General features: G+C 34.7%; 1 protein-coding gene across 2 annotated transcripts in view; it reads right to left on the bottom strand.

The window, feature by feature from the left end:
* The window catches only part of LOC115209128 (zinc finger CCCH domain-containing protein 18), a 44,942-nt gene that overhangs the window by 7,562 nt on the left and 10,703 nt on the right, over nucleotides 1-26,677 (bottom strand). The window contains exons 2-12 of one of the 2 annotated variants that reach the window (XM_036500956.1): nucleotides 19,234-20,329; nucleotides 17,743-17,784; nucleotides 15,998-16,139; nucleotides 14,024-14,133; nucleotides 13,265-13,351; nucleotides 9,545-9,687; nucleotides 7,470-7,584; nucleotides 7,183-7,340; nucleotides 2,923-3,177; nucleotides 1,472-1,576; nucleotides 1,100-1,192 (exon numbers count right to left, since the gene is read on the bottom strand). In XM_036500956.1, the coding sequence (XP_036356849.1) occupies nucleotides 1,100-1,192; nucleotides 1,472-1,576; nucleotides 2,923-3,177; nucleotides 7,183-7,340; nucleotides 7,470-7,584; nucleotides 9,545-9,687; nucleotides 13,265-13,351; nucleotides 14,024-14,133; nucleotides 15,998-16,139; nucleotides 17,743-17,784; nucleotides 19,234-20,295 (2,312 nt within the window). In that variant the 5' untranslated portion in view covers nucleotides 20,296-20,329. The remainder of the gene's footprint in view (nucleotides 1-1,099; nucleotides 1,193-1,471; nucleotides 1,577-2,922; nucleotides 3,178-7,182; nucleotides 7,341-7,469; nucleotides 7,585-9,544; nucleotides 9,688-13,264; nucleotides 13,352-14,023; nucleotides 14,134-15,997; nucleotides 16,140-17,742; nucleotides 17,785-19,233; nucleotides 20,330-26,677) is intronic. The other variant, XM_029777273.2, reaches the window with a different exon arrangement.

Raw genomic sequence — 26,677 nt, 5'->3', positions numbered from 1 at the left:
AACCAATCATAAAATTATGCAGTAATCATAAAATTTTATTCAAAAATCAAGCTAAATAGCATAAAGCTAAACTTTTTTTTATGCACAGCATTTAGACAGCCTGTAGCAGATTCTTATCTAATTATCATTGTGTGTATAATTTTTCCTGAAGTAAAAACAAAAACATTAATGCAAGTTAAAAATAGAACAGCAATGAAAATTATGAATATCACTTCAAATTTTTTTGTTCACATATTAACAAAATTTCAATAGATTTACAACACGTTTTCCTGATATTTGATCTAATATCATATCATCTATGATATCTAATGAAAACCTACCAATAACTCATAATACTTTTCCAGCCAACATGCAACAATGCCTAAATCTTTTTTAAAGCAATATATTGGTAGAATTGCTGTGATGTGAAATCAACAAGTAGATGAAGTGTTTAAATCCTAATTTGAGAGCATGTGTTTTTGCAGGCAAAAGAATTAAGCTAGTTGTACTGATGCGCTCTCTTGAATAAGCGGTAAACCCAAAATACATATTCCCAACAACATACATTTGTGTTGCAGAAGTTTTTACCAAAAAAGTAGAAGTCATTGCATGTGTTTGAGAGAGAGAAGTAGAGAGCACAAAAGTCTTTTATCAGATATTAGTTCAACCGTCTATGTAGGCACTGGGTTATGTTCTTCAGACTAAATACTTAACTTTACATGAAGTCTACAGAAGCATGAAACCATCACACTTCAATAATTCTCAAAATATCTCAATGGAGGCATCCCACTAACTTTCACTATAATATATGTTTGTGTATATGGGAATTAAGTCAATTTTGCCATGCATGCATAAGCAGAATGAGTATTTTTCTTTTGTTGCTGGAGCAATAATTTTTACAGCTGGATGTCCTTCCTACAACTAATCGCTCGTACATGAAACAGGAGCAGAACCCGTTTTTGTTGAATCAGGAAAAACTAGAAAGGGTGAGCAGAGTTATGTACCCTGTTCTGGGGGACAATGCAACAGTTTGTAGTGCAGCATCTTAACCGCACACACTTCATTTTTTTTTTTTACCTTTTTTTTTATATATAATTAAAATTAGTGAAAAGTTACCCACCTTGAACTATATGATGAAGACCGGCTGTATGATGACCGACTAGTGTAGGAAGAGTAAGACGAGGACCTGGAGCGGAATGAATTAGAATATGAACTGCAAAAGGCAGATAATAGTTAACACAAAAACTGTGAAATAGTGCACGATGAGAGAAGGCAGATTGTTTTTTTGTTTTTAAATACATCATAATATTTAAAAATATATAGAGAGAAAAATTACATACATTGCTGACATTCAAGAATATCAAATTTAACAAGAAATGTGAATTTCTTAACTTATAATATAATGAGAATAAGCTAAAGAAGTTGTTTCGTATAACATTCTAGAAAGATATTGTTCAAATGTGATTCAAATAAATTTTTCTGTGTTTATTACCTTGAAGAGTATGAAGACACACTATATGAACGTCGAGTACGCCGCCTGCCTCTGGACCAGCTACGAGAAGGTGAATTACGACGTTTGCTCTTTGGAGATTTCGACCTTCAAAATAAAATTAACATATATATATGAATTTACCAACTAAAAAATATCACAAGATAATGTAATATTTCCAATGGTCTAGGTTTTTGAATTTCCTAAGATTACCATTTATACTAAAAAATATTATAGCTAGATTTTGTTGAAGAGGCTTCAATTATAATCCTTCCGGTTTCTTCAACTAAAGATCTGATTATAATGACCAACATGGGTAAATAGATAGAGTATCGGTATCTAAATAGCCATGTATTCAAGTCATTTGATGAAGCATTTCACCAAGCACCTGAGCATTAAATATTCACGCTTCATTTCACAAAGTTTCAGAATAGATATATGTTGAAATGATCTCCAAGATAGATTAATTAGCATTTATCAAATATATTCATTTCATTATAAACCCAGAGCTAAAGTCTGCTCCTCATAGTCTTTTTGCAGTTGAAGACATATTTATATTTTACATGTATTAAATATGCTGTTCATATTTAGTCAACTGTCAGTTTGTGAGTGTAGTGATTTCTTAGTTTTACTTCAATTTGTGTGAAGCATTTCAGAACTCAGCTAGCAATCTGTTTTATTCCCTCACAGAAATACATAAACACAGAAAGAAATCACAACATATCCATGGATTAAATCTTGACCATTGCCTATTCAATTTGGGCTCAAAGAATTAAGAATTTAGATGAATCTGTATTCATTATTTATGAAAATTATTTTGATGAACTAATCAGCTTTATTAAAAATAAACCTATTGCAATTTTTATTTTTAAACATCATTATTCATACAAAAACTTTATCTTGTTTAAAGCATACCTTACTCATATCTGTTGTTTGGATATAGTCTACATATTTTTTTTCTAGTCAATGCTCATTTATTCATATTGTTTTGAATTAATCAAGCATTATCACATAGCATCAAGACTTCAATGAAGTGATGGTTTATTTTTAAAATGGCAATGTAGGGTAAATGTGAGAGGCCAGATCTGGCTGGTTTGAACATAAAACAGGTAGAATATTAGACTCAAACATAGCCAGTTTAAACACTAAAGGGTTAAAGAGATATTCAATTAAAAGAAAATTATCTCATTTCATGCATTGACTTTAATGACTTTACATGAGTCAAAAAATGAACTTGGCAGAAGAATGCGGTGTAAAAGAAAAAAAAAAGGAAAAAGTCATAATTTTTTTTCTTGTCACAAATAATATAAATTCTGCTTCATATTTTCAAATATCTAATTGATGGATTTACATATGTAAAGAACTATTAATTACTAACAGTTTCCAGTGACCTTAGATGCAAATTGGAATTAATCAGCAGAACAGAAAAGTGAATGTTAGTAAAACCACAATACCGTCGCCAGGGATCTCTCCATTCATCAGCCCGGGGTCTCTGTGGGTTGATGTCTTCTGAATTGCGGTCATCACCCCGACGATCATCCCGCCAACGTCCATCAACTCGGTTATCAATTCTATTATCAATTCTATTATCAATTCTAACATCCCTAGTGCTGGGCATCTCTCTCATCTCCCTTGGTTCTCGGACATCTCTAGGCTCACGCATATCTCTTGCTTCTCTGCGTTCATCTCGCCTTTTATTTACATCATACCTGAAACAATATTTGCAATTCAGTGTATTTCCTCAAAAAATTTATTAACACAATAAACAATTTTAATTTTAATTTTACATTCACATATGTTTTTTAATTCATTTGCTGATTAGATGAAACAAATGACACCTTCCATTAAAACATTATTTTATCTTACAAGACCCTAGCATGACTAAGAGAAATTAACCATTATTATTAAGAACATGGCACAAGCAGGCATGGCTCTGTGATTAAAAAGTTCACTTTGTACCCACGTGGTTTCAGGTTCAGCCCAGTGAATTTGATTAGCAGAAACTGTATAGAAGCCTGTCACACACATATATCTATCTATCTATCAATCTATATTTCAATGGAGAAAGCTGCTTTTCAACAGTTACTAAAAGAAAGCAATTATTAAAGGCTTGACCATCTAGAAATTTTTTTATAAAATCATGTTCCAAGAAATTTCCTATAATTTTGATTTCTGAAGTTTACTGAATTTTTGAACTACAATTTTTCACAAATTTAAATATTCGTTACATTCATTGTGGAGTATTCCATTTTCATTTGCAAAGTCTCCCACTCTCTATTTCAATGTTTTTGTTTCAAGTTTTAATTTGCTATTTGGAAAACCCACAGTTTATTCTATATATGTAATGTAAAAACATTATCTATTTAATGAAATTTTTTTAATATACCGGTATAATTTTGGTAAAAAAAAAAATTAAGTGATTTTGTTGTTTTGGTTGTTTGAAACGCTATAAGCCTTACAATAATAACTATCCAGGCCAATTCTGGTCATTTTTTTTTTAAACATAAGAACCATAGGAGGAACCGTTTTAGCAAAAAAACAAAAAAAAAGAGAATATAAATATTTTCAGAGGAAAAGGTGAACAATTCAAGGGTGCTTTGTCTGTTGTTTCTAGCACAACCCAAACCACCATCCCTTTTCACTCTCACAAGTATTGATGTTTTTTCAATATTTTTTCTGATTAAACACATTTCATGGAATGATGGTTCTGACATAACACACACATGGTCCATTGGTGAAATTTAAGCAACAAAAAAAATTGTAATCGAAATTTCTACCCCCACCTCAATCAAGCGAAGCTGCATGTTGTGCGTAAGAAAAAAACGTTCTCGAACAGAAAGGTTATGCTATTATAATGAATTACATAAGGTTTTTTTAAACCAGTGGATAAATGCCAGCAATGACCTCAGGCTCTCCAATATTTTAAATTCTAAACAAAAACAATAGGGAACAGGAAGTGGAGTTGCAAAAACATCATAATTTTTCAAATTTTCGTTTTTATAGCATAGTTTCCGTTACCTAGGTGACCAAGTCAGCAGCGGGGGCGGGTGTGCTGAAAGTGTAACTGCTAGAGTAAGAATAGCTTGGGCAAAGTTCAGAGAGCTCTTACCTCTGCTGGTGACAAAAGGCCTCTCGCACAGAGTGAAAGGCAGACTGTATGATGCGTGTGTACGAACAGCCATGCTACATGGCAGTGAAACATGGGCCGTGACTGCTGAGGATATGCGTAAGCTCGCTAGAAATGAAGCCAGTATGCTTCGATGGATGTGTAATGCCGGTACTCACACTCGGCAGAGTGTAAGTACCTTGAGAGAAAAGCTGGACCTAAGAAGCATCAGTTGTGGTGTGCAAGAGAGACGTTTGCGCTGGTATGGTCATGTGGCGAGAATGGATGAAGATAGTTGTGTGAAAAAGTGCCACACCCTAGCGGTTGAGGGAACCTGTGGAAGAGGCAGACCCAGGAAAACCTGGGACGAGGTGGTGAAGCACGACCTTCGAACTTTAGGTCTCACTGAGGAAATGACTAGAGACCGAGACCTCTGGAAGTGTGCTGTGCGCGAGAAGACCCGGCAGGACAAGTGAGTCCATAACCCGTGGCCTTCTACATGGGATGGAGCCAGCCTACGTATGCATACCTTCCCTTCTTGGGACACAAAACTCTACTTGTGAAGACGTGATGAGGCAAGTGAGGATCAGAATCGAAATCGATCAATGGAAATTGCGGATGTGCTACCAGTGCCGGTGGCATGTCAAAACTCTGCTTGTGAAGACCCGTTGAGGCAAGTGACGATCAGAATCGAAATCGATCAATGGAAATTGCAGATGTGTTACCAGTGCCGGTGGCATGTAAGAGAACTTTCCGTTTCGCGACCGTTGCCAGCACCGCCCCATTTCGTGTCCGTTGCCAGCCTCGCCTGGCCCTCGTGCCGGTGGCACATAAAAAGCACCATCCGTTCGTGGCCGTTTGCCAGCTCTGTCTGGCACCAGTGCGGGTGGCACGTAAAAAGCACCCACTACACTCACGGAGTGGTTGGCGTTAGGAAGGGCATCCAGCCGTAGAAACACTGCCAGATTTGACTGGGCCTGATGAAGCCTTCTGGCTTCACAGACCCCAGTAGAACCGTCCAACCCATGCTAGCATGGAAAACGGACGCTAAACGATGATGATGATGATGATGATGATAAATGTATTTAGGGGGAGAAAAATATTGAAAAACATCAATACATGCAAGAGTGATAGAGAAAAGAAGAGGGTTGGCTTGGGATGTGCTAGAAACAATAGCCAAATCTCTCTTAAATCACTCATTTTTCCTTCTGAAAATATTAACATTGGTTTTTTTTTTTACCCAAAAGGCTCCTCCCATGGTTTTAAAGTGCAAAAAAAAATTGGCCAAAATATGTCCGGAATGGGATGATTAGTTGGGGTGGGGGGCAAACATTTTTCATACAAAGATGTCCCCTACCCCACCAACTCCATCCCATCCCATCCCATCATTTCAAAGGCTGTGGTTTAAAAAAAAAAAAAGTGGGGGAAATCCCCATCAAAACAGAGGAGTTCTAATTTATTTGGTCTTCATGATTCTGAAACTCCATTTTACCAAAACTCCTCTCCCCACTCCCTTGGAAAAAATTTTCCTCACAAATTTCTTTATAGTCGTAATCTAAGCTGTTTGAAAGGTATTTGTATAAACTTTCATCAAAAGATACCCATTTTCCTGGAAGTTATGAAGGAAAAAAGTCGGATTGTGTGTTTTTTTCAAAACTCTTCTCTCCACCCCCTCGGAAAAATTCTTTTCCATAAATCCCTATATACTCTGAAGCCACAGCATTTAAGCAGTATTTGTAAAAAATTTCGTTAAAAAGTATCCATTTTTCTGGATGTTATGAGGCAACAAAGTCAGGGGCATACATATCTGTAGTTTTGCCCTTTTATCTATACAGTTTTTTAATTTCCGGTTTATTTCATTCATTATTTGCAATGTTCTCTCTCACACACATACACACTGCAAAGCTTACAGATGGGCTGCAGTATTGAAATCTCTATGTTGCTTCGAGGCAAGGTAAAACTTGACAAACTGCTTCCCCACTCCATAGTTGTTTGTTTAAAAATGAGAGATTATGACTGATAAAATAATGAAAACAAAATTTACTAAGCAAATGAACATTATTATACAAAGAAATAATTAGATGTAAAATATAAAAATTATTAGAATTGGGAATCAAATGTGAAAATATTATCAAGTAGCTGACAGAAAACTGACCAGAGAGTGGTCTTCCTGCTAGTATATATTATGGACTCTCCCATCATTAGATGACGGATGAGAGTTCCACAATTTCTTACTAAATAACCACACAGATAATTTGTTTAAAGTGATCAAATGTTTGTGTTTACATAAGCTCTCTCCATCAAATCGACATTGTCTGTACAGATGCACAAGTGTGTCAAATGTTGAATCTATGATCTAATGATCATTAGTGCAATGCCCTAACCACTAGGCCACAGAACTAGTACCGGACTCAAAACTAAGTACTGGAGTCAATTGTCTGTCTAAACTCTTCAAAGTGGTACCCTATGATGGCCTCAGTTCAATGACGGAAACAAGTAAAAGAATAAAAATATAAACTGATCTGATGACTCAGTCTTTTCCATTTTTTCAAAATTAAAAATAACGATCTTCATAATTATCAAGTTGAAGTTATTTCTAATGACATACCTCTCAATTCTTTCCATCCTGTCCATACGTTCAATTCTTTCCACTCTGTCTATTCTATCCATACGATCTAATCGCTCCACTGGTGAGCCATATGGTTGCCGCTGTACTTCCCTGGTGGGGAGAAGAGCAGGATGACGGTCTCTTTCCCGTTCTCTACTCTATTTAAAGAGAATAAAAAAACAACAATGTCATTAGTATTCAACAAAAAAAAAATCAAAGAGAAATCATAGAAATGAACATTTCAAAAGTTAAGCTTGATATGTGGATCATTACGATCATTAACCTACCCCATGATATGCACTGTTGATATGATCAGGTTCTCTTGTCCAGCGAACTTCAAAGTTTTCATACTGTCCTGTTTGCCAGCCATGTACATGTGTCTTATAATAATCATCTTCATCTCTGCATCAAGAAAAGTACAACAAACTAAATTATCTCCAGTGATTTTTCTTGCACAATATTGACGCATACTACCATATGCACCTTAACCCTTTAGTATCTACACCGGCCATATCGAACCCAAATATACACCCAGTTTTATATTCAAACAGGCCAGATCCAGCCTCTCGCACCCACCCTAAAATATCACTCTAAAAAACAATCATTAAAATCTCAAAAGCTATGAGATAATGCATGATTAATTCAAAACAATGTGAATAAATAAGCATTACATTAGACACCAATGTTCACTGATCCTGAATGGGATCTGGGGTGAGTTGTCTCACCTGTCCATGACTTTTAGGTGGCACTTTGAGAGAGTAATCTCCACCACACCAAATCACAGCCTACTGGCAAACACACAAACCATATACATTAAGTAGGTATGGTCAATAATGTTTATTACACTAGCACTGCTTCGACTTCGTATCTGAATTTATTCTTATGTATGCATTTTCAGAGGCATACCAGCCCATAGTTTTTACACTATGTGTATATAACTTGTGGACAAGCAGTATGATTCACCTTCAATTCAGTTTAGGTACATGATGTTGATAAGCCACAAAAATGGTGAAACACTGATGCCCATCACTCCTGAATGGAATCTAGGGTAAGAGATCTCACTTGTGCTTGAATTACAGGTGTTTTAATACCTGGTGCTTTGAGGAAGTAATTTCCACCATGCCAAATCATAGCCTACTGACAAATCCATGTCACATAATGTATAACGCTTATAGTTTGCTAGGTCTACAATAAAGAATCACCCAGCACAACACAAACTATGGACAATACTAACACTGTCAACATATGTCAGCAGTTTTGACACAGATGGTCAAAAGTATAATTCTCTCTCTCTTTCATTGTTGTTTAATATGAGAATTTTACCAATACTGAAGAAACTGTTTCACTGAGAGCTGTCATCACATGAGATTCATTTGAAGTGCTATGAAAAATGCATTCTGAATGGATTCATTGTGTACACATTCAGCACTAAATTAGGAGAAACCTTCCCATCTTACTTCCATTCAGGTCTAGGTTATTTATTCTTTTAGAGATTGTTGTCTCAGATTGGTTCTTTTTATCCTTACTTTATAAACTACAGCTTTTCTAGGTGGAAATAATAACCCATTAAAATATGGAAAAGAGGAGGAAGCATTATGAACATATGACAAACTATTGTGACTTATAAATGATTAAGAAACAAAATAATGGAAAATATGGATAATATCGAATGGGCATTGTTGGAATATAACTTAGCTCATCAGTCAACTTAAAGGAAAAAATTAAGTTTTTTAGTGAATGATATTATCATCATTTCTGTGTTACTGTGAATATTTAACACATACACACATGTGAAGATTGTAGTATGTTTAAACACATGCATATAGAGGCACAAATTGGTTATATACCACAAAAATAAACTTTGTATGAAATACAAATTTCAAAAGAAGAATGAACAAAATGATTGTTAAGCTGAAAGATCAGGAATTCTTTATGTCCAATCACCAGTGCTGAGGCATAGGGTAAATGACTAAGTTCACGTACATTTAAGTAGATACTGCAGTTCATCGCTATAAGCAGCATTAGGAAATTAACATGTCAATACACTGGCTCACAATGCTGAATTTTAGTTCCTTCTACACAAAATCTACTTGTGATACTTTGATTACGTATCCAAGGTGTAGTCTTTCATAAATTAAAAGACAGAATAGTCATAGCTGAAATGCCACTTATCAGTAAGTTTGCTTGACCCGAGCTATCCAAAACTAAACAGTAGCAGCAATAACCATCATCTATTAAATATGCGCATGAAGAAAGAAATGTTTAAACATGAACCCATCCACATGAAATCTATTAACTACAAAACAAACAAATGTAACAAATTAATTTGCAAACAACTGAACACAATAAACATGTAACTTACTCCAAATCATAGTAAGGATCTTTCATAATACGTTTCTGTTCATTTTCTTTATTCTGCTCCCTCTCTTCCTCTAAGCCAAGGTTTAAGCGTTTTTCTTCAAAGTTAGTTTCTTGCTCTTTTCTCTGAATAGCTTTCTTCATCAACTAAATTTTAAAATAATGCAACCATTATCATCAAACTGTAAAAAGCAAAGTATATTCTAGACATTTATACAGCATTCTTGTAAAAAATAATATAAACCATGTCATCTTGCATATCTTGTCATGTGGAACATAAAAATAAGTTTCTAATATTCAAAATATGAAAAAAAAGCTAATAAAGAAATATGGCTTTTTTCAAGTGAAGATAACTGTAAAAACTCTAGTTCAATTGAAATTTAGTGGGGAGGAGTGTTACTAAATCAACCACTTTCAAACTGAATGGTTACTGAAAGAAAAACAGCTGACAGTAAAACAATATATTCAAAGGCCAACAGTATCTCAGAAAACTAAAGTGTATTCAGCAAAATTTGACTTGCTAGAAATAGCATTCAAATCTCCCTAAAATCACATGCCTGCCATCTTAAGAAAACTACAAGACACATATTGGATAATGAAGTTTTACAGATAATATGTTTGAAATAAAGACAAGTTGATTACAGCTAAAACACTTTTTCTGTATAACCAGAGCAGATCTAAAGATAAAATTTTTTTTTTTAATGAAGGATAATGCAGCTGTTCTCAAACTGATAATATACCAGCCTGGCCCCCAAGAAAGAAAATAGTAAAACTTCTTGCTACCTCCCACTCCCTTACTAATGAGAAAATGTCGGCGTTTGCATCCATACAAGTCTTTCTTTCTACACCATAATGTTGGAATAGTTCAAAAAATTTAGCAATTTCTTTGTCCACATTACAGTCTCCACAGACCCTCCCTGAGAACACACACTACTTGGTGTATTATATTTTTAATGAAATGCCTTTAACTTTATCAGAATTCTAAAACTACTCCTTGAATTTGCTTTATTTCTATAACTACATCAAAACATATTTATATTTCATATGAATTCAGCAAAAACCAAAAAAATGGAACTACTTCCCAATGGATTAGTGAAACCATAGGAAAAAATCAAACTGCTCTATTTTCATATTCAGTGATTAAATCTTTCAAAAATCTTATATATATATTACAGCAGACCACAGAACTTGATGTAGTCCTATGGCTCGCCCACCCCCATCAAACTGTCCAGCCTATGAGGGGATGGGAAACGAATGATGATGATTTATCAAAATCAAATACAATAAAGCTACAACATAAATTCTTGATTGATTAAATTTATTTCTGCCTCTAGAGAATATATTGTTAAATGGCAATTAGGACCAACTCCATATAAGGAGGGGAGACAATCTAAAGTTGATATGCCATTAAGGAAAGAGACAGGCTTATTGTCTAGAGCAGCGTTTCTCAACCGGAGTTCCCCGAAACCCTAGGGTTCTGCAAAAGGTTCCTAGGGATTCCACAAGAAAGAATGAGATAAGCTAATGCTAATTTCATGATCATAATATTACTCAAATGCACAGCATATTACTGGTTATTGTAATATTGCAATATAAACATCATCCTGTCTAACTTATGTTATCAAAAATATAACAAATATATATGATATTTACCACATGAACTACGAGGAAAAAATATGAGAAAGATATGATATATAATTTTTTTGTGCAGGGGTTCCTTGAGACATGTAATTTATTTTAAGGGTTATGCAAGGGTAAAAAGGTCAAGAAACACTGGTCTAGAGTGTCTGATACAGAAACACATGTTCATGACAATCCTCTTATCTCCAGACAATAAATCAGTCCTTTTCTTTAATGGAATGTCAACTGTGGAGAATTCTTGAGCTTTGAGATTATCTCTCCTTTTGATGTAGAGCCGGTCTTAACTGCTTTTTGGTAATTATGACATCTACTAGAAGTAGAGATAATCTTGAGAAATCAATAATTCTTATGTTATTTCCTATATCAGTATTTGTCTATGTACCTCAAATACATCCCACTGGCCACTGAGTACTTCTCTTTTCTTTATATTATTTTCTACACGACAGCAAGCATTGAATAGTTTTAAAAATGCATAAACACAATCAATAAAATTTGCATATGATACCACTAAATCCTCTTTGATCTTAACATCAACAGTTGGTTGACATACTGTCTTCATATTGTTTTCACAGCAGAATCTTCAAATCATTTTAGAAATAAACTAGAGAATCACCATAATATATTTGCCAAAACTGACACCAAAAAATTCAGTATTCAGTCATGTGACATTTACTCCTGACCAGGTGTGGAAGCAAGGTTTAGAATCGAAGGGCCTTAGAGTCAATGTTGCAAAGATCAAAGTTCTAGTAAGTAGGAAGGCAAACACCTCACACACCCCTTCAGGTAGGTGGCCCTGCTTGATCTGTAGAAAAGGTGTAGGTAGAAACTCTATAAGATATACCCAGTGTAAGCTATGGACACATATGAGGTGCAATAACATCAAAGGAAGATTAACTGGGAAGATAGCTTTCGTGTGCGGCAATGTACAGGGGCAATAAACATTACAGATGCTCAGAAAACAGATTCCGTCACATGCCAGGGGGGAAAAAAAATAAAAGTAGTTGATAGCTTCCATTACCTAGGTGACCAAGTCTGTAGTGGGGGTGGATGCTCAGAGAGTGTTACCACTAGAATAAGAATAGCCTGGGCAAAGTTCAGAAAGCTCCTACCCCTACTGGTGACAAAGGGCCACTCGCTCAGAGTGAAAGGTAAATTGTACTATGCAAGTGTGCAAACTGCCATGCTTCACGGCAGTGAAACATGGGTCATGACTGCTGAAGACATGCGCAGGCTTGAAAGAAATGAAGCTAGCATGATCCACTGGATGTGTAATGTCAATGTGCACACACAACAGAGTGTAAGCACCCTGAGAGACATGTTGGACATAAGAAGCATCAGATGTGGCGTGCAAGAGAGACGTTTGCATTGGTATGGTCATGTACTATGGATGGATGTGGAGATCTGCATGAAGAAGTGCCACTCCCAAACAGTGGAAGGAATCCGGGGTAGAGGGAGACCCAGGAAGACATGGGATGAGGTGGTGAAGCATGACCTTCGAACGTTGGGCCTCAGAGAGGCAATGATAAAAGACTGAGACCTCTGGAGATATGCTGTGACTGAGAAGACCTGGCAAATAAAATGAGTTCACAGCTGTAACCTACACCAGTGTCGCATAACCAGCCCACTCAAAAGTACCTTGGATCGTAGAGCGACATGCAGTGCTTGAGGAGACCTATTGAGTCAAGTACATCAAAACCAAAATCAAATGAAATTTTAGTTGTGATCCCCATGCTGGTGGCACATAAAAAGCACCATCCGAATGTGGCCGATGCCAGTACTGCCTTGACTGGCTTCCGTGCCGGTGGCACATAAAAAGCATCAATCGATCGCAGTCGTTGCCAGCCCCCTCTGGCCCCTGTGCCGTTGGCACATAAAAAGCACCCACTACACTCTCAGAGTGGTTGGCATTAGGAAGGGCATCCAGCTGTAGAAACACTGCCATTTCAGACTGGAGCCTGGTGCAGCCTCCTAGCTTCCCAGACCCCAGTCGAACCATCCAACCCATGCCAGCATGGAAAATGGACGTTAAGCGATGATGATGATTCTCTTAGAAAGCCACTTCAAAATAAAAACATTGACAAACCTCTTTTGCATAGCGAAGACCTCTTTCCCAAGCAGTTTCAGCAGGAGGCTCTTCTCTTGGAGGTGGTATATCTGGTATAAGTGGAACCTACAAAATATTGAAATTACAAATGTTTTCTTAATACAGAAAGTAACAATAAGAAACATATACACAAGATTCTTCATATGCCTCTATTCTCAATTTACACATTTAGCTGACATTTTTTTCTCGTTAGTTTTTCTATAAATTTAGATATCTACATAATTAATTTTTTCAGCCTTAAACTTTAGCATTCATATCACTCTGTCACCTGTTTTGAATTAATCATGCATTATCTTTGTCTGAGATTTTTTTTCTTATACATCTTAATTAACATCTTTGAATTTATGAAAATATCCATTTCTAACTCTTAAGTTATTTGTTTTCCAGGTATTGAAAACTGGATAAGAACATTTCAGTTAATTAATGCTGAATCAGTGTATGGAGAAATCTACATTATATATCTCTATAACAATCACCATTTTGCAAAGTATTACAACATTATATCTGTTCCTATCAGAATACAAATACAAGAAAAACTCTTATCTGTTTTTTTTTGTTTTTTTTCACAAGACATAATTTCTAAACAAAAATTTCACAAATCAGTACCAGAAGAAAAGTTTTGTGAAATATAACATTTTTCATACAGAAGTCTTTTAAAGAAAACCAACTATATTGCTTAACATAATGGCTGGATATTCACTTGGCAATCTTAAAGCAAGAAATACTAAAATCACTTACATCAGGTACCCATGGTGCAGCAGCTCCAAAAGGTGGTCTCCTTCCTCTTATAGTGGTGGTCATTCCAAATCCATTGTTGAAACCAGGACGCTCAATTAGCCGATAATTGCCTTTAAGGAGAATTTAAAGGAAGAAACTATTTAAAAACTTGACTGGAACATTTGGTTCAAATTTCACTAAGTTAACTGGTGAATTGGGAAAAATAAGCAAACATAGGTCGGGTTTCTTTTTTTGTTCATCTCCATCTCTCTCTCGCTAAAGTAAAAACTAGAATTTAAGGAGACTAGAGTCTGCATCAGCAAAATAGCAAAAAAATTTCAAGTCAAACAGATCTATATGCAGTAAGGAGTGGTGTATTCGTGTTTCAGGTGGCACTTCATTGCAGAACTTTGCTGAATGGCTATAATATATATTGCTATCAAGTTTTCTTATTATTACTATCTCAAGAACAGTCTTGCCCTAAAATGGTCAGAAACCACACCTTGTCCACATTACACAACTATTTTTTTTTTGTTTACTCACAGGAGGGCTTTTAGTCATCAGTAAAAACAGAACATCTACTCATCATAGCCACAGTAGTGATAAAGATTTTACTTTTTCAAGCCACAGGAATTTTTATGTGGTCACTCAACCTTCTAGAAATAAGTGCCATATCTCCCTCCTTACAAAAAGAATGACACAAAAGATAATGCAGTCCTACATACATACTGTCTGACAAGGAAAAAAGACAGAACACTTTTGATTATAAGTCTGTTCAATCAGGATAGCTAAGGTCTAAACAACAAACTACTATACTCTTCTTTTCTTAAAATTTTGTTTCATTGCTTGGTCAGGAGGAAAGGCAACAATTGATAATCCTTTCCAGGACCTCCTGAACTTGAAAGAGAAAGGAAGAAAAAGCTATTGTTAACCCTTTAGCATTTAAACCGATTATACAAAGTCCAAATATTCTACCTGTTTAATGTTTGAACCAGCTAGATTTGGCTTCTCACACCTACCCTACAATATCTGTCTAAATATATACAATCATACCTTCAAAATCTCGAAGATACACAAGATAATGCAAAGGAATGTAAATAAATAAGCATTAGATTTGACAGAATCTGAAAGGTAAAGGGTTAAAGTAGACATAGCCAGAATTCTCACAACACTACAGAGCTCCATTAAAGATGTCCAAGGGCCAAGTGTCAATGTTAATCTGAGGTGTGGATTAAAGTTTAGCATATAAGAACAGTCCCTCCAATGAGCTTCCATTTACCAAATTCCACCCACAATGTGAGGGTGTGCCTAGAAAACACTTGCCCAATGTTCCATGTAGGGCGATCGAGCCTGAAGCCAGAGAATTATGAAATGAATTCTTAACCACACGACCATGTCCTCACCCGAGTACTAACTGCATTCTGAAATATTCAGAGCTTCAATGATTGCTTGCACAGATTTGCATTATTTTTTAATATGGCCTAGCACTGTGGATACAGCTTTTCATTATGAATGGTCTTAGGTTCTTTAGGCTGGAGTTTATCTTGAAAGAGGATGCTGTCTGTTGCAGGATTAACCCTCACCTATTACCAGTACTCAATTTAGGCCAAGCGAACTGGAGCAGCATGAACATGAAATGCCAAGAATTCAACTGCCTGGTCTGGAAATCAAAACCACAACCTTACAATTGTGACCCAACACCCTAACCACTAGGCTACATGCCTTCACATCATAGGCAAACTCATTGACAAATTTATATTATTTGTATAGCATTCCTCCAACTGATCCTCAACAGTTGAGTTCAAGTGACTCATCCTATTACATTATTATTTGCTGTTTTAGCTCATTTTCATCAAATAAAAGATTCACTTTAATTATTTTCACAAGAGTTATAAATGTCAAAACACTCATGATTTTTATCTTTCTTCATACTAGTAATATTAATGTTTTTTTTATAAAGGGATTTACATTAAAGATAAATAAAGTATATATAACCTTTATCATTGACTCCTGGATGTAAAAATCTACAGGAAGCACCCCATGTACAGTGACCTTTGGAAAAGAATCGGCAAAGTGGCTTTTGGAATGGTTTCTTGCTGCCAGGTTCACGTATTTCACCTTCTTCACAATCATCATCCTTCAAAAATATAATAATAATAATTTGCTACAGAATAATAATTGTTTGTAACATAAGCACAAAGCATGAAAAGCAGGAAAGGGGGTTAGTCAACTAAATCAACTCCAATACAGGACTTGTACTTTATTTTACTACTTCTGGAAAGATGGGAGGCCAAGTTTATCTCAGCAGGATCTGAACTCCAATCTCAGAGAGCCAGAACTGCAAGGTATTGTACCCAACACACTAACAACTATCAATTAGGCCATATTTTTAATAATTTCCCCATATAGGCACAAAGCCAGAAATTTGCTGGGGGAAAGAGAACAACTAATTATACCAACTCCAGTATTTGGCTGTTGCTTCATTTTCTCAACCCAAAAAAGGATGAAAGGCAAAGTTGATATCAACAGAAGTAAATATAGCAGCAAAACATTTTGTTTGATGCTCTAATGATTCTACCAACAATTTCTAATATTTCTGGAACAAGACCAGAAATTTTAGAAGAAACAGTTGACAAAATTGACCTTTTAACATGTAAATTGTTTTGAATGCAAAGTTTACAAGGAATGAATTTTTGTTATTTTAGCTCATGTGATACCACATACTTTTAAACTAACCCTTTCATGAAATGTTTCCTTAATTCTTTAGTTGAAAGTACATTTGAGAAAAAAAAAGCCTCTATTCCATCATCATCATCATCATTTTTACTGTCCATTTTTCCATGCTTGGATGGGTCAGACGGAATTCATTACAGCAGATTTATCTATGGCCAGATTCCCTTCATGTCACTAAACCTCACCTGTTTCTAAGCAAGGTAATGTTACCTCATGGCCAGACAGGTTTTCACAGATTATTGGAAACAAAAGGACAGAATTTGATGCTGATAATATTCACTGACATCTACTATACAGTGTCAAGCCAAGGAAACACACACACACACAGAGGCTTCTTTTAGTTTCTGTCAACCAAATCCATTCACAAAGTTCAAAGCTAAGGTCGGCCTGGAACTGTAGTAGAAGACACTTACACAGCAGGCCACACAATCAAAGTGAACCTGAAGCTATGTAGTTAGAATGTGAACTTAATCACACAGACAACTATTATCAAAGCTGCATGTAGCAATTCCTCATGAAATGGAAGATGGATAGATAATGATGATGACTAAAAGCAAAAGGCACCAACAACAAACATATGCTAATTTATATATTCTCCCATTAGTTAACACAGTTGCTAAAATCAATAAATTTTTCCAGTATTACAAACAGCTTATAGATTAAAATGAGAATTCAGGAAAATGTTTACTTCATAGAACTAAATATTAACTTCATATCTTCCATGCTATCATTCTCCCTTCTTTTAACAATTTACTTTCTTCTTCAGAAACAAGATCAGAATGTGCTTGCTTTTTCAATTTTGGATTATTACACATTACTGGAGTTTGCCTTTCCTGCTATTAACCATTCATTAACAAAAGACTGCTAATTAGTCAATTAAGTCAAGTGGTTGTAGCAGAGTCAAACTAATGACTATGCCATCCGTAGTTTGGTGCCTTATCAACAACGACCATAACAAAGATTGAAAACAATAAAAATAAAACTTGAAAACGAAAATGCACACTTACATCATCCACTTCTCCATCATCTCTATCTGATAACACAGCCTCCTTCAAAATAAAGACAAGATTGTTTACCATTTGATGTTGTAATTATATAAACACATTTAATAAAAGAATGAAGATTAAATATAAAAATAAGAGAGGAGGTTTTTAACCAAGTTGAAAAAAAAAAAAAAGAAATCAGTAAATGATATAAAAATAAAACAAAGATAAATTTATGCTTAGAATGGCTGTCAATAACAGAAAATAATATTTATAACTACCTCATAACAATTAAAAAATAATTTACATTTTCTTCAATATCCAGAAAGATTTACTACTCCAGAAACATGTCACAAACATATTTTAACTAACCTAAACACTGCTTGGCACTAATATTATGGTTTTATATATATATATATATATATTATATAAAAGGGCTTAGTAAAATAAATTACTTTGCCGCATACTGAACTCATTAGAAATAGCAGCTAAAAAACTTTTTTAAAGCTATATCTAATACTTAACGAATACTTAATTTTGCCCTCAATTGTTGAAATTATAATTAATCTCCCTCTGATTAATGCTTCGGATTTTACCGAAATAAGCATAGTGTTTGATGATTTTAACCCACGCTGGTGGAAAGGGGAGAACAGAGATTCTTCGCTTGCTTATTTTGAATTTGTTGGCACTGTTAGTTACGAGCAGATCTTCGAAAGGGTATGTTCTTATTTTCAGTGTTTCCAAATCCAAACCAAGGAATTTCTGAGCTGATGATAGAAGTGTTGTTTTTGACTAATCTTGAAACGTACGTTCTCAAATAACCTTAGCATTTGATTTTTCGATGTCCTTACCCCCAAACTTTTGTGAGTTGAATTAAGCAAACACTATATATGAGAGAGATTTTCGTTAAGTATTAGAAATAGCTTTAAAAAAGTTTTTTAGCTGCTATTTCTAATGAGTTCAGTATGCGGCAAAGTAATTTATTTTACTAAGCCCTTTTATATAATGTAATAATTTGAATTCGCCTTGAATGGTCCCTTTGCATACTGAACACTTGGTGAAATTGATTAATAATTAATTAATTTTGCCCTCAATTGTTGAAATATATATATATATATATATACACACACATACATACACAACACGTATATGTATGTGTATAAATACACACACAATGCGCACAAACATATTCATATACATATGTTCATGTATACATACATATATGCTAGCTAAAAGCCTAGCAACAGCAAATTTTTAGGACAATTTTATGGATGCTTCAAATCAACAAGATATTGAAGTGATACTTTTCATTATTCAACATTACATTCTAGAGTCAATCTTAGATCAGTGAGGACTTACCATATTAAAACCTTTAATCTGATGTTCAACTGTCCTAACCTTCTCTATTAAAAGAACCCATTCGCCTAACCTCTCCAGCTCTTTGCTCATAAATAGCCCAAAGACTAATTTGTTGTCTTGTGACTGATTAGAAAATGAAAAACAATCTGGTCTTACCTTTTTCTCTTTCTCCCATTCTCCTTCATCTTTTTCCTCCTTGTCAGTTTTTACTTCCATAGAAACTGTTCTTGCTGATGTTTCTTCCATATCTTCTTCATCATAATCCAACTCCACGTGTTCTTCTGATAGAGATGGTTGTGGAAGAATGCCACTATCACGGATTTTAACTATTCTCTTCTCACTTAACCTGTTTTCAATTGGACTAATTTTTACACTGTCTTCATTAGCATTTTGCTCATTCTCTGTATCAAAACTAGGTTCAGTTTGCTTTGAATTTTCAACAACTTCTTTAACATCCTTATCCTTATCATTGCTAGATGTAGGTACTGATGATGTTGCTTTAAGCTCTGACTCAGACAAATTTTCATTTGAAGAATTCCCACCAAATCCTTCTTCATTGCTAGAATCAGCTAAATTATTTTGTTCAACTTCATCAGTATTAGCATCATCTACATCTTGTTTTTCTTCATTACATTCGGTTACTTCAGTTTCATTCAAAACATCTGACGACTTATTACCTACATCTGTAGCTGCCTTTTTTTTTACATCATCTAATTCTTCATTATCCTCAGCAAAACTATCATCATCTTTTTCACAACTTGTGTCAGCATTGTCACTGTTATCAAACAAGATCTTATCATCAGCTGATGCATTTTCCTCAGGTACATTATCCTCGATATCTTTTGAAAGCGACACATTGTCTTGTATCACACTGTCGGATGCATTGTCTTGCATCATACCATCAGATGCATTGTCTTGTACCATACCATCAGAGGCATTGTCTTGTACCATACCATCAGAGGCATTGTCTTGTACCATACCATCAGAGGCATTGTCTTGTACAATACCATCAGAGGCATTGTCTTGTACCATACCATCAGAGGCATTGTCTTGTATCATACCGTCAGATGCATCCTCATCCCTGCTTTCTTCTTCCTCCTCCTCTTCTTCCTCTTCTCCAAAATCACTCTTGTTGTCATGTTCACTTTCTTCACTGGAAGAAGCTTCATCTGACTTTGCTTCATCTTCCCAAGAAGTATTGCTGACTGATGTCTCCATCAGGATACAGCTTATATTTAAAGCTTTTTACCTGCTGAAGAAAAAAAAAAAAGAAACATTTATGTAAAAAATAGGTAAGACATATGAAAATCAAATTTTAAAATACCTTAAAAAATACGGTATAAAAAATACAGATTTTTGAAACAATACATTATATTATTGAAAAATAATGATTTCTTAAATAGGTACAAGATCACAAGTTTGTACAGATTGAGTATAGCCAACTAAATTGATTCCAGTACTTAACCAGTATTCTTTTCATTGATTGCAGCAAGATGAAAGACAATATTAACTGCAGCAAGATGGATATCCAGAATGTAAATGGACTTGACTAAATACTGCAAGACATTTATTATGGCATTATCATTTCTACTACTTGACCACATTAAACAAAAAAATTATAAAGCAATAAAAACCTATTCACATACTAAGTGTTTGAAAAATAATTGTTTAACTTTTGATTGTAAAATACTATATTACAAATGTTCCATGAAATGGAAAAGTTGATCAAAAATTCTAGTTCCAATATAGAACTTCTGCAGTTAGCTCACTCCAAATGTAAACTAGTGCCTCCTCTCTATCTTGGTTACATAAACCAACAAACTGTCCAGTCGCCCCTCACTCCATTTCTTATTTCAGTTTCCTGCCTTTGATCCATTATTACTAATACAAGATATCACAATTTAATGCTTTTAGCATAAAATACTAAAAATTTTGCTGTGTGTCACATTAACGAAAAGCTTACATAATCAAAAAATATTTAATACGCATGTGTAAGAATATTTTAAAAAGCTATGCCTTCCTGAGAGAGAATGAGATGACTGCTTCATGGATAAGTTCAATCTATGGATAAAAAAGTGCATGACCAAACCAAAAAGTTCTTCAAAGGAATCATTAGGTCTCTTACATGTTAACATGTATCACAACTGTTTGTAGCATGGTTAGGTCAATGGTGACTAAACTGGCATCTCTCCACCATGTTAAATGGTGAGGAGGGTTGCTAGAAACTCAGTAGAATAGAAACCATACTTGTCAAAAGGATAGATGAACCTAGCTTTGGCTCAACAACAATCTAGAAATTCCAGAGAAATAGGCTGGTCTCATCAGATTTGGTTGGCAACCAGCCTAAAAGAGGGACAGCCAGATGGAAATCATTAGCCTTGTTAGGTCATCCATCAAGGGATGCTCCAACATAGCACCTACAACACAAGGACCTCAATATCATTATCCCAACTTGTGAGGCTATGATGAGATAGAACTCCTGGTGTAAAAGATCCAAAATGCATCTGGTCCATGACCCAGTGATGATGAATGGTGTTTATTTGCACCTGCAAGTATCCTATGAAATTTTTGAAATCCAAGCTACATCTGCCCCAGTATCCAGCAGTTCTATGGGTTGCTACTACCACTGTAATTGTCAGTATTCAACAACAAACAGCTATAAAAAACTGTAACCCAGTTCACTCCATATAAAATATAAAAATAAACAGACATAGTCAAACCGTCCAACCCATGCTAGCATGGAAAGCAGACTTTAAACGATGATGATGATGAGTTCATGGTAATTTCCAAAAACTTGACTGCATCAAACAAATAAACCAATAAATGGTAAACTTGGTAATAATTTCTGTTTTCGAACTTCGATTTTTGTTTCACAGTTCATTTTCTTCACTCACATTTGAATTCTTTTCTGCTTGTAATGCTATTTTCCATCTTTTATTGTTCATAGAAGTTACTATGATCCTTGTCCTTCATTTAATCAAACTCATAGTGTGTCAACACTTTATATAATTTTTTATAAGAAGAGCAAAGTATCAACCACTTTGTGTGCACATATCTGTCATGCAGATATACAATACTATACAGGGATTGTAATACTTAATCATCATCATCGTTTAGCATCCGCTTTCCATGCTAGCATGGGTTGGACGGTTCAACTGGGGTCTGGGGAGCCAGAAGGCTGCACCAGGCCCAGTCTGATCTGGCAATGTTTCTACAGCTGGATGCCCTTCCTAATGCCAACCACTCCGTGAGTGTAGTGGGTGCTTTTTAGGTGCCAGATGAAATACTTTAAAATAATTTAGCCTATTATACATCACAATAAATGCTAGTTAAAAAAGACCAAATAGAGAAGAGTTTGGTATCTTTATTCTTTCACAGGAAATCTTTCCATACAATTCTCTTCTTTTCATTAGCTATAAGTGCATTTGTATCACTTGCCTGTCTAAAACAGAATGCATATGCATATGAATATAATGAATTTTCCTCTATTCAAAATACACCAAGTTTATTTAATGTTCTTGATACAAGAAAGCTAAACATATAAATTGACAATTCTTGTATAACCTACAAGTATCCATTCTCAAGCCTTTTCTTTATTTAATGTGGCTTATGGTGATGATAAATGTAGTAATCATCTTACTCAGAGCCTTTTAAACTACCTTCCAAAAGAACCAGTCTTTAAGAACTTGATGGGACTCCATGAAAAACTTGGTCAAATAAGATCACTTAAAATGAGATTCTAAGCTTCCATTTTTTGACATTCCTTTTATCACAAAATCATCTTTACTTGATCCCAATTGAAAAATAGCTTTTCAACAGAGTTAACTAACCAAACTTGTACTAGCATTTAAAAACAGGCGATAAAGTATGTGATAATATGATTGCATCTAATGAAAGTTCTTAAAGTTGATCATTTCAGAGATGTTGAAGTTGTGAGGGTGGATTATTGGTCATAATTTTATAAATTCAAAACATGCTAGTTCGTCATTAAGCTGTCGCAGGGCAATTAATCTGTATATCTGTTTATGTATTCTCATATCCACTAATTACCACTTTTACTTTTGACAAACACATCAAAAACATACATACCTCATAAAATTATCTCAATGTAGGAATAGTTGAAGCTTTTACAAACTAAACAAAACTTGGCATGTTGCCATCTCAATATGTCTAGATGTTTTAACTCTTTTCGCACCAAATAAATTACACCTATTACAACTTCAGGGCAGAGGTTATCTAAAATGTCAACTGATTTAGTCTGACACAAGAGAACATCAAAATATAAACTATTTAAATACAAAAATATCTCAAGTTTATTTCCACAGTTTGATGAATAAACAGCATTGATAAAAAATAAACTTTGGAAGAATGCTGGAATTGTTGAAGGACAGATAGATAATAATAGAATAATGGCTTCAAAGAACAATATGCACATGTAGACAAGGAGGAAAACAAGTAGCATTCTTTTCAAAGATCTCCATACAAAAAGAAGAGTTTAATATGAAAAAAATGAAGATTTGTAGTCAAAGAGGAGAACTGAACAAAATCTAGACCTGGAATAAAAAGGCAGTCCATTTCTCAAGAGGTAGAGGACATAAGAGACGCAGTTTATCATTGCAAACAAACTAAAAGTTATATAACAGGCACAGTTTTCTATGGCATTTTACCAAATGGTAAAAGCATTCTACAATGTATAAGCTAGCAGGACTAAGCTTTCATCTTCCCAGGGACCCAGAGATAGAAATGGAAACAGCAGTGCCTCATGCCTAAGAATGTTTTTTTTTTATTAGGACCAGTTGAGTAATTACTGCTTGATCATAATTGTAAAAGATAAGGACAAAGAAATCTTTTTAAAGTTACTTTTGTAGTTGATCTGCATATTACTAGTATATCATTGTATTATCGCACTTAAATTGTTTAAATGACCCTATAAGATACCAGCGTAAAGAGTTCCCCTTTTCAAAAAGAAGACAGAAAAAAATCAAGCAGTTCAGAGAAACCTAGAATCAATGACTAATATTATTTCCAGCTAAAACTAATACTACTGTCATATTTTGCACAAATATTAATATAAAGAACAATACACTGAATATAAATTTGAGTAGAGTGGACCAAATGTTACTGAAGTACTTTTTTAAATAATGCTTGACAACCAGTGCTGATGTGTTTACATCCCCATAACTTAGCAGTTCAACAAAAGAGACTGATAGAATAAGTACCAAGCTTTAAAAAACTAAGTACTGAGGTCGATACATTCAACTAAAAATTCTTCGAGGCAGTGCCCCAGCATGGCCACAAACTAAACAGAAACAAGTAAAAGAAAGATACTGCCAATTTATTTTTATTCATAAAACGTACAGCAATTGATAATAATAATGACTAATGTACCCCACACATACATACTTATACAGATAAGTGTATGCATGGTCCTATGCACGGCATAACTGTGTTTTTGTGTGTACAGTATAGATGTGTTTCTGTGTAGCAATGTGCCTCAGTGTGACTGGCTGTAAATATACCAGAATGAGTGTGTAGATCTGACTGTATGAGAGTGTGTGTAAATATGTACATTCATTATTCATAGAATGATTCATTGTTTAGTAAATAATGTAGAAAAAAGCAGCAGTTAATTTGATTGGTTGAAAAGATTGTGATAAAAGGTACTGTATTACCTGGCTTTGCTAAAACACTACTGTATTAATGAGACTTTTAACTAAGTTTTGATTCTGCACTTGTGCTGCACTAACTGAAGGATATCTTCACAATTTTAATCATACATATATACATTTCAGTGTGTGTGTGTGTGAGTGCGTATTTCTCTAAGCCTATTTTTGTTTTAAACTAAACAAATTACATAAGCTATAAATGTCTTCAACTCTTTTTATATGTGTCTAAGTCCCTTGGTCACTGGAGATAAGCTTAGACAATTGTCATACTGATGATGCCAACTGAGACAAAAACTCATGTCCATTAATGTCTCCATTATCTCCAGACAATATGCCTTTCCTTTTCCTTAATGGCATGCTAATTTAGGAAATTTTTTAAAATCATAATGCAGTCTTTAGACCAATCATATCCTGTCAAAATGTCCAAGTCAAACATGGACATTAAATGCTATTTACATCTATAGAACAAAAATTATCACCTTTTTCTCTGTATGTGTGTATACATGTACATTATATATATATATATATACATACATACATACATATATATATATATATATACTCTCGGAGTAGTTGGCGTTAGGAAGGGCATCCAGCTGTAGAAACTCTGCCAGATCAAGATTGAAGCCTGGTGCAGCCATCTGGTTCGCGAGCCCTCAGTCAAATCGTCCAACTCATGCTAGCATGGAAAGCGGACGTTAAACGATGATGATGATGATGATGATACACACACACACATATCATCTTCATCATATATGTATCAGGTAGTCCCATAAAAAATGCCCAAAATATCATATATGTAATTTCAATCAAATTTTACAGTATTCGAAAAACATATGAATTTGGAAACTTATAACTTAATATAATTCCTTTTTACAGAAAAATCGAACTGAATTAATTACTAATATTAACTCCTCAAAGATGGACATATCAAAGGAACATTTAGTGCATTTAATGCTTTATGAGTTCAAAAACAGAAACAGTGCAACCAAAAATATCCATTCTATTTGTGGGGAACAATGCTTGAAAGAAAGAAGTTGCAGAAGATGATTTGCAAAGTCCAAAAATAGTGATTTTCACTTAAGAGAGAGGCTACAAATAGGACATCATGTTGAATTTGATGATGAGCTTCTTTCGTCAGAGCTTGAGAGGGATAATACTGTGTCAGTTGAGGAATTGATTTGACAGAAGCCAACCAAAAATCACGAGTGAATATTTGTTCATCTTTTTACTCTCATGAACATATCTCACCATTTTTAGAAAAGATTAGAGACTGCTGATGAAAAATGAACTATTTAATAAAAATGCTAGGAGATGCAGGCAATGGCTTAGTTGTGGAGAACAGGACCTCCATGTTAAAAGTGTTGTTCTTTCTGTTTGGTGAGATTGCATTGGAATTACCCACTTTGAGCTACTAACAATGCAAGAATTACTGCTCATGCCCATTACAAACAGAGCATCTGAATGCTAGCCTTAGAAATTTTCGCAGGTTTTTTGCTACTACAGCCATGCATTAATATCATGTGGCTATATTTTTTATGCAAAAATGAAGGCAGACAATTGAATGAATGTCTAGTGACAGTCCCAAAACAAGGCTTTCTAAATTTAATCTCTCAAGTGCTAGAGCAGACAGGAGTTGTTTCTATGAAGCCCAGTGGGTGAATAGTTACAGTTTGTGTCTATCAACACAGGTGTCAAATTTTGTTCTCCACTAAATTTGTATGTTAATGTCATACAAGGAAAAGTCATTGATTGTGCCCAAAGTTTAGGTTGTTAGCTGTATATATTCAAGCGGTAAAATGAGTTTGTGTGTGAACGTAGTTTGTTAAAGCTTATTCAGTCATGGTTTGTATTTTCTATAAATATATTTTCTTTGTTTACCTGTGCTTGATCTGTGGTCTTGACTGAACAATGGTAAAGTGGACAGACTTATT

Source organism: Octopus sinensis, linkage group LG3 (assembly GCF_006345805.1).
Source record: "Octopus sinensis linkage group LG3, ASM634580v1, whole genome shotgun sequence".
In the NCBI taxonomy this organism is placed as follows: Eukaryota; Metazoa; Mollusca; class Cephalopoda; order Octopoda; family Octopodidae; genus Octopus; species Octopus sinensis.
The sequence above is the reverse complement of the archived record's forward strand: the minus strand, read 5'-3'. Positions and strand labels throughout refer to the sequence as shown.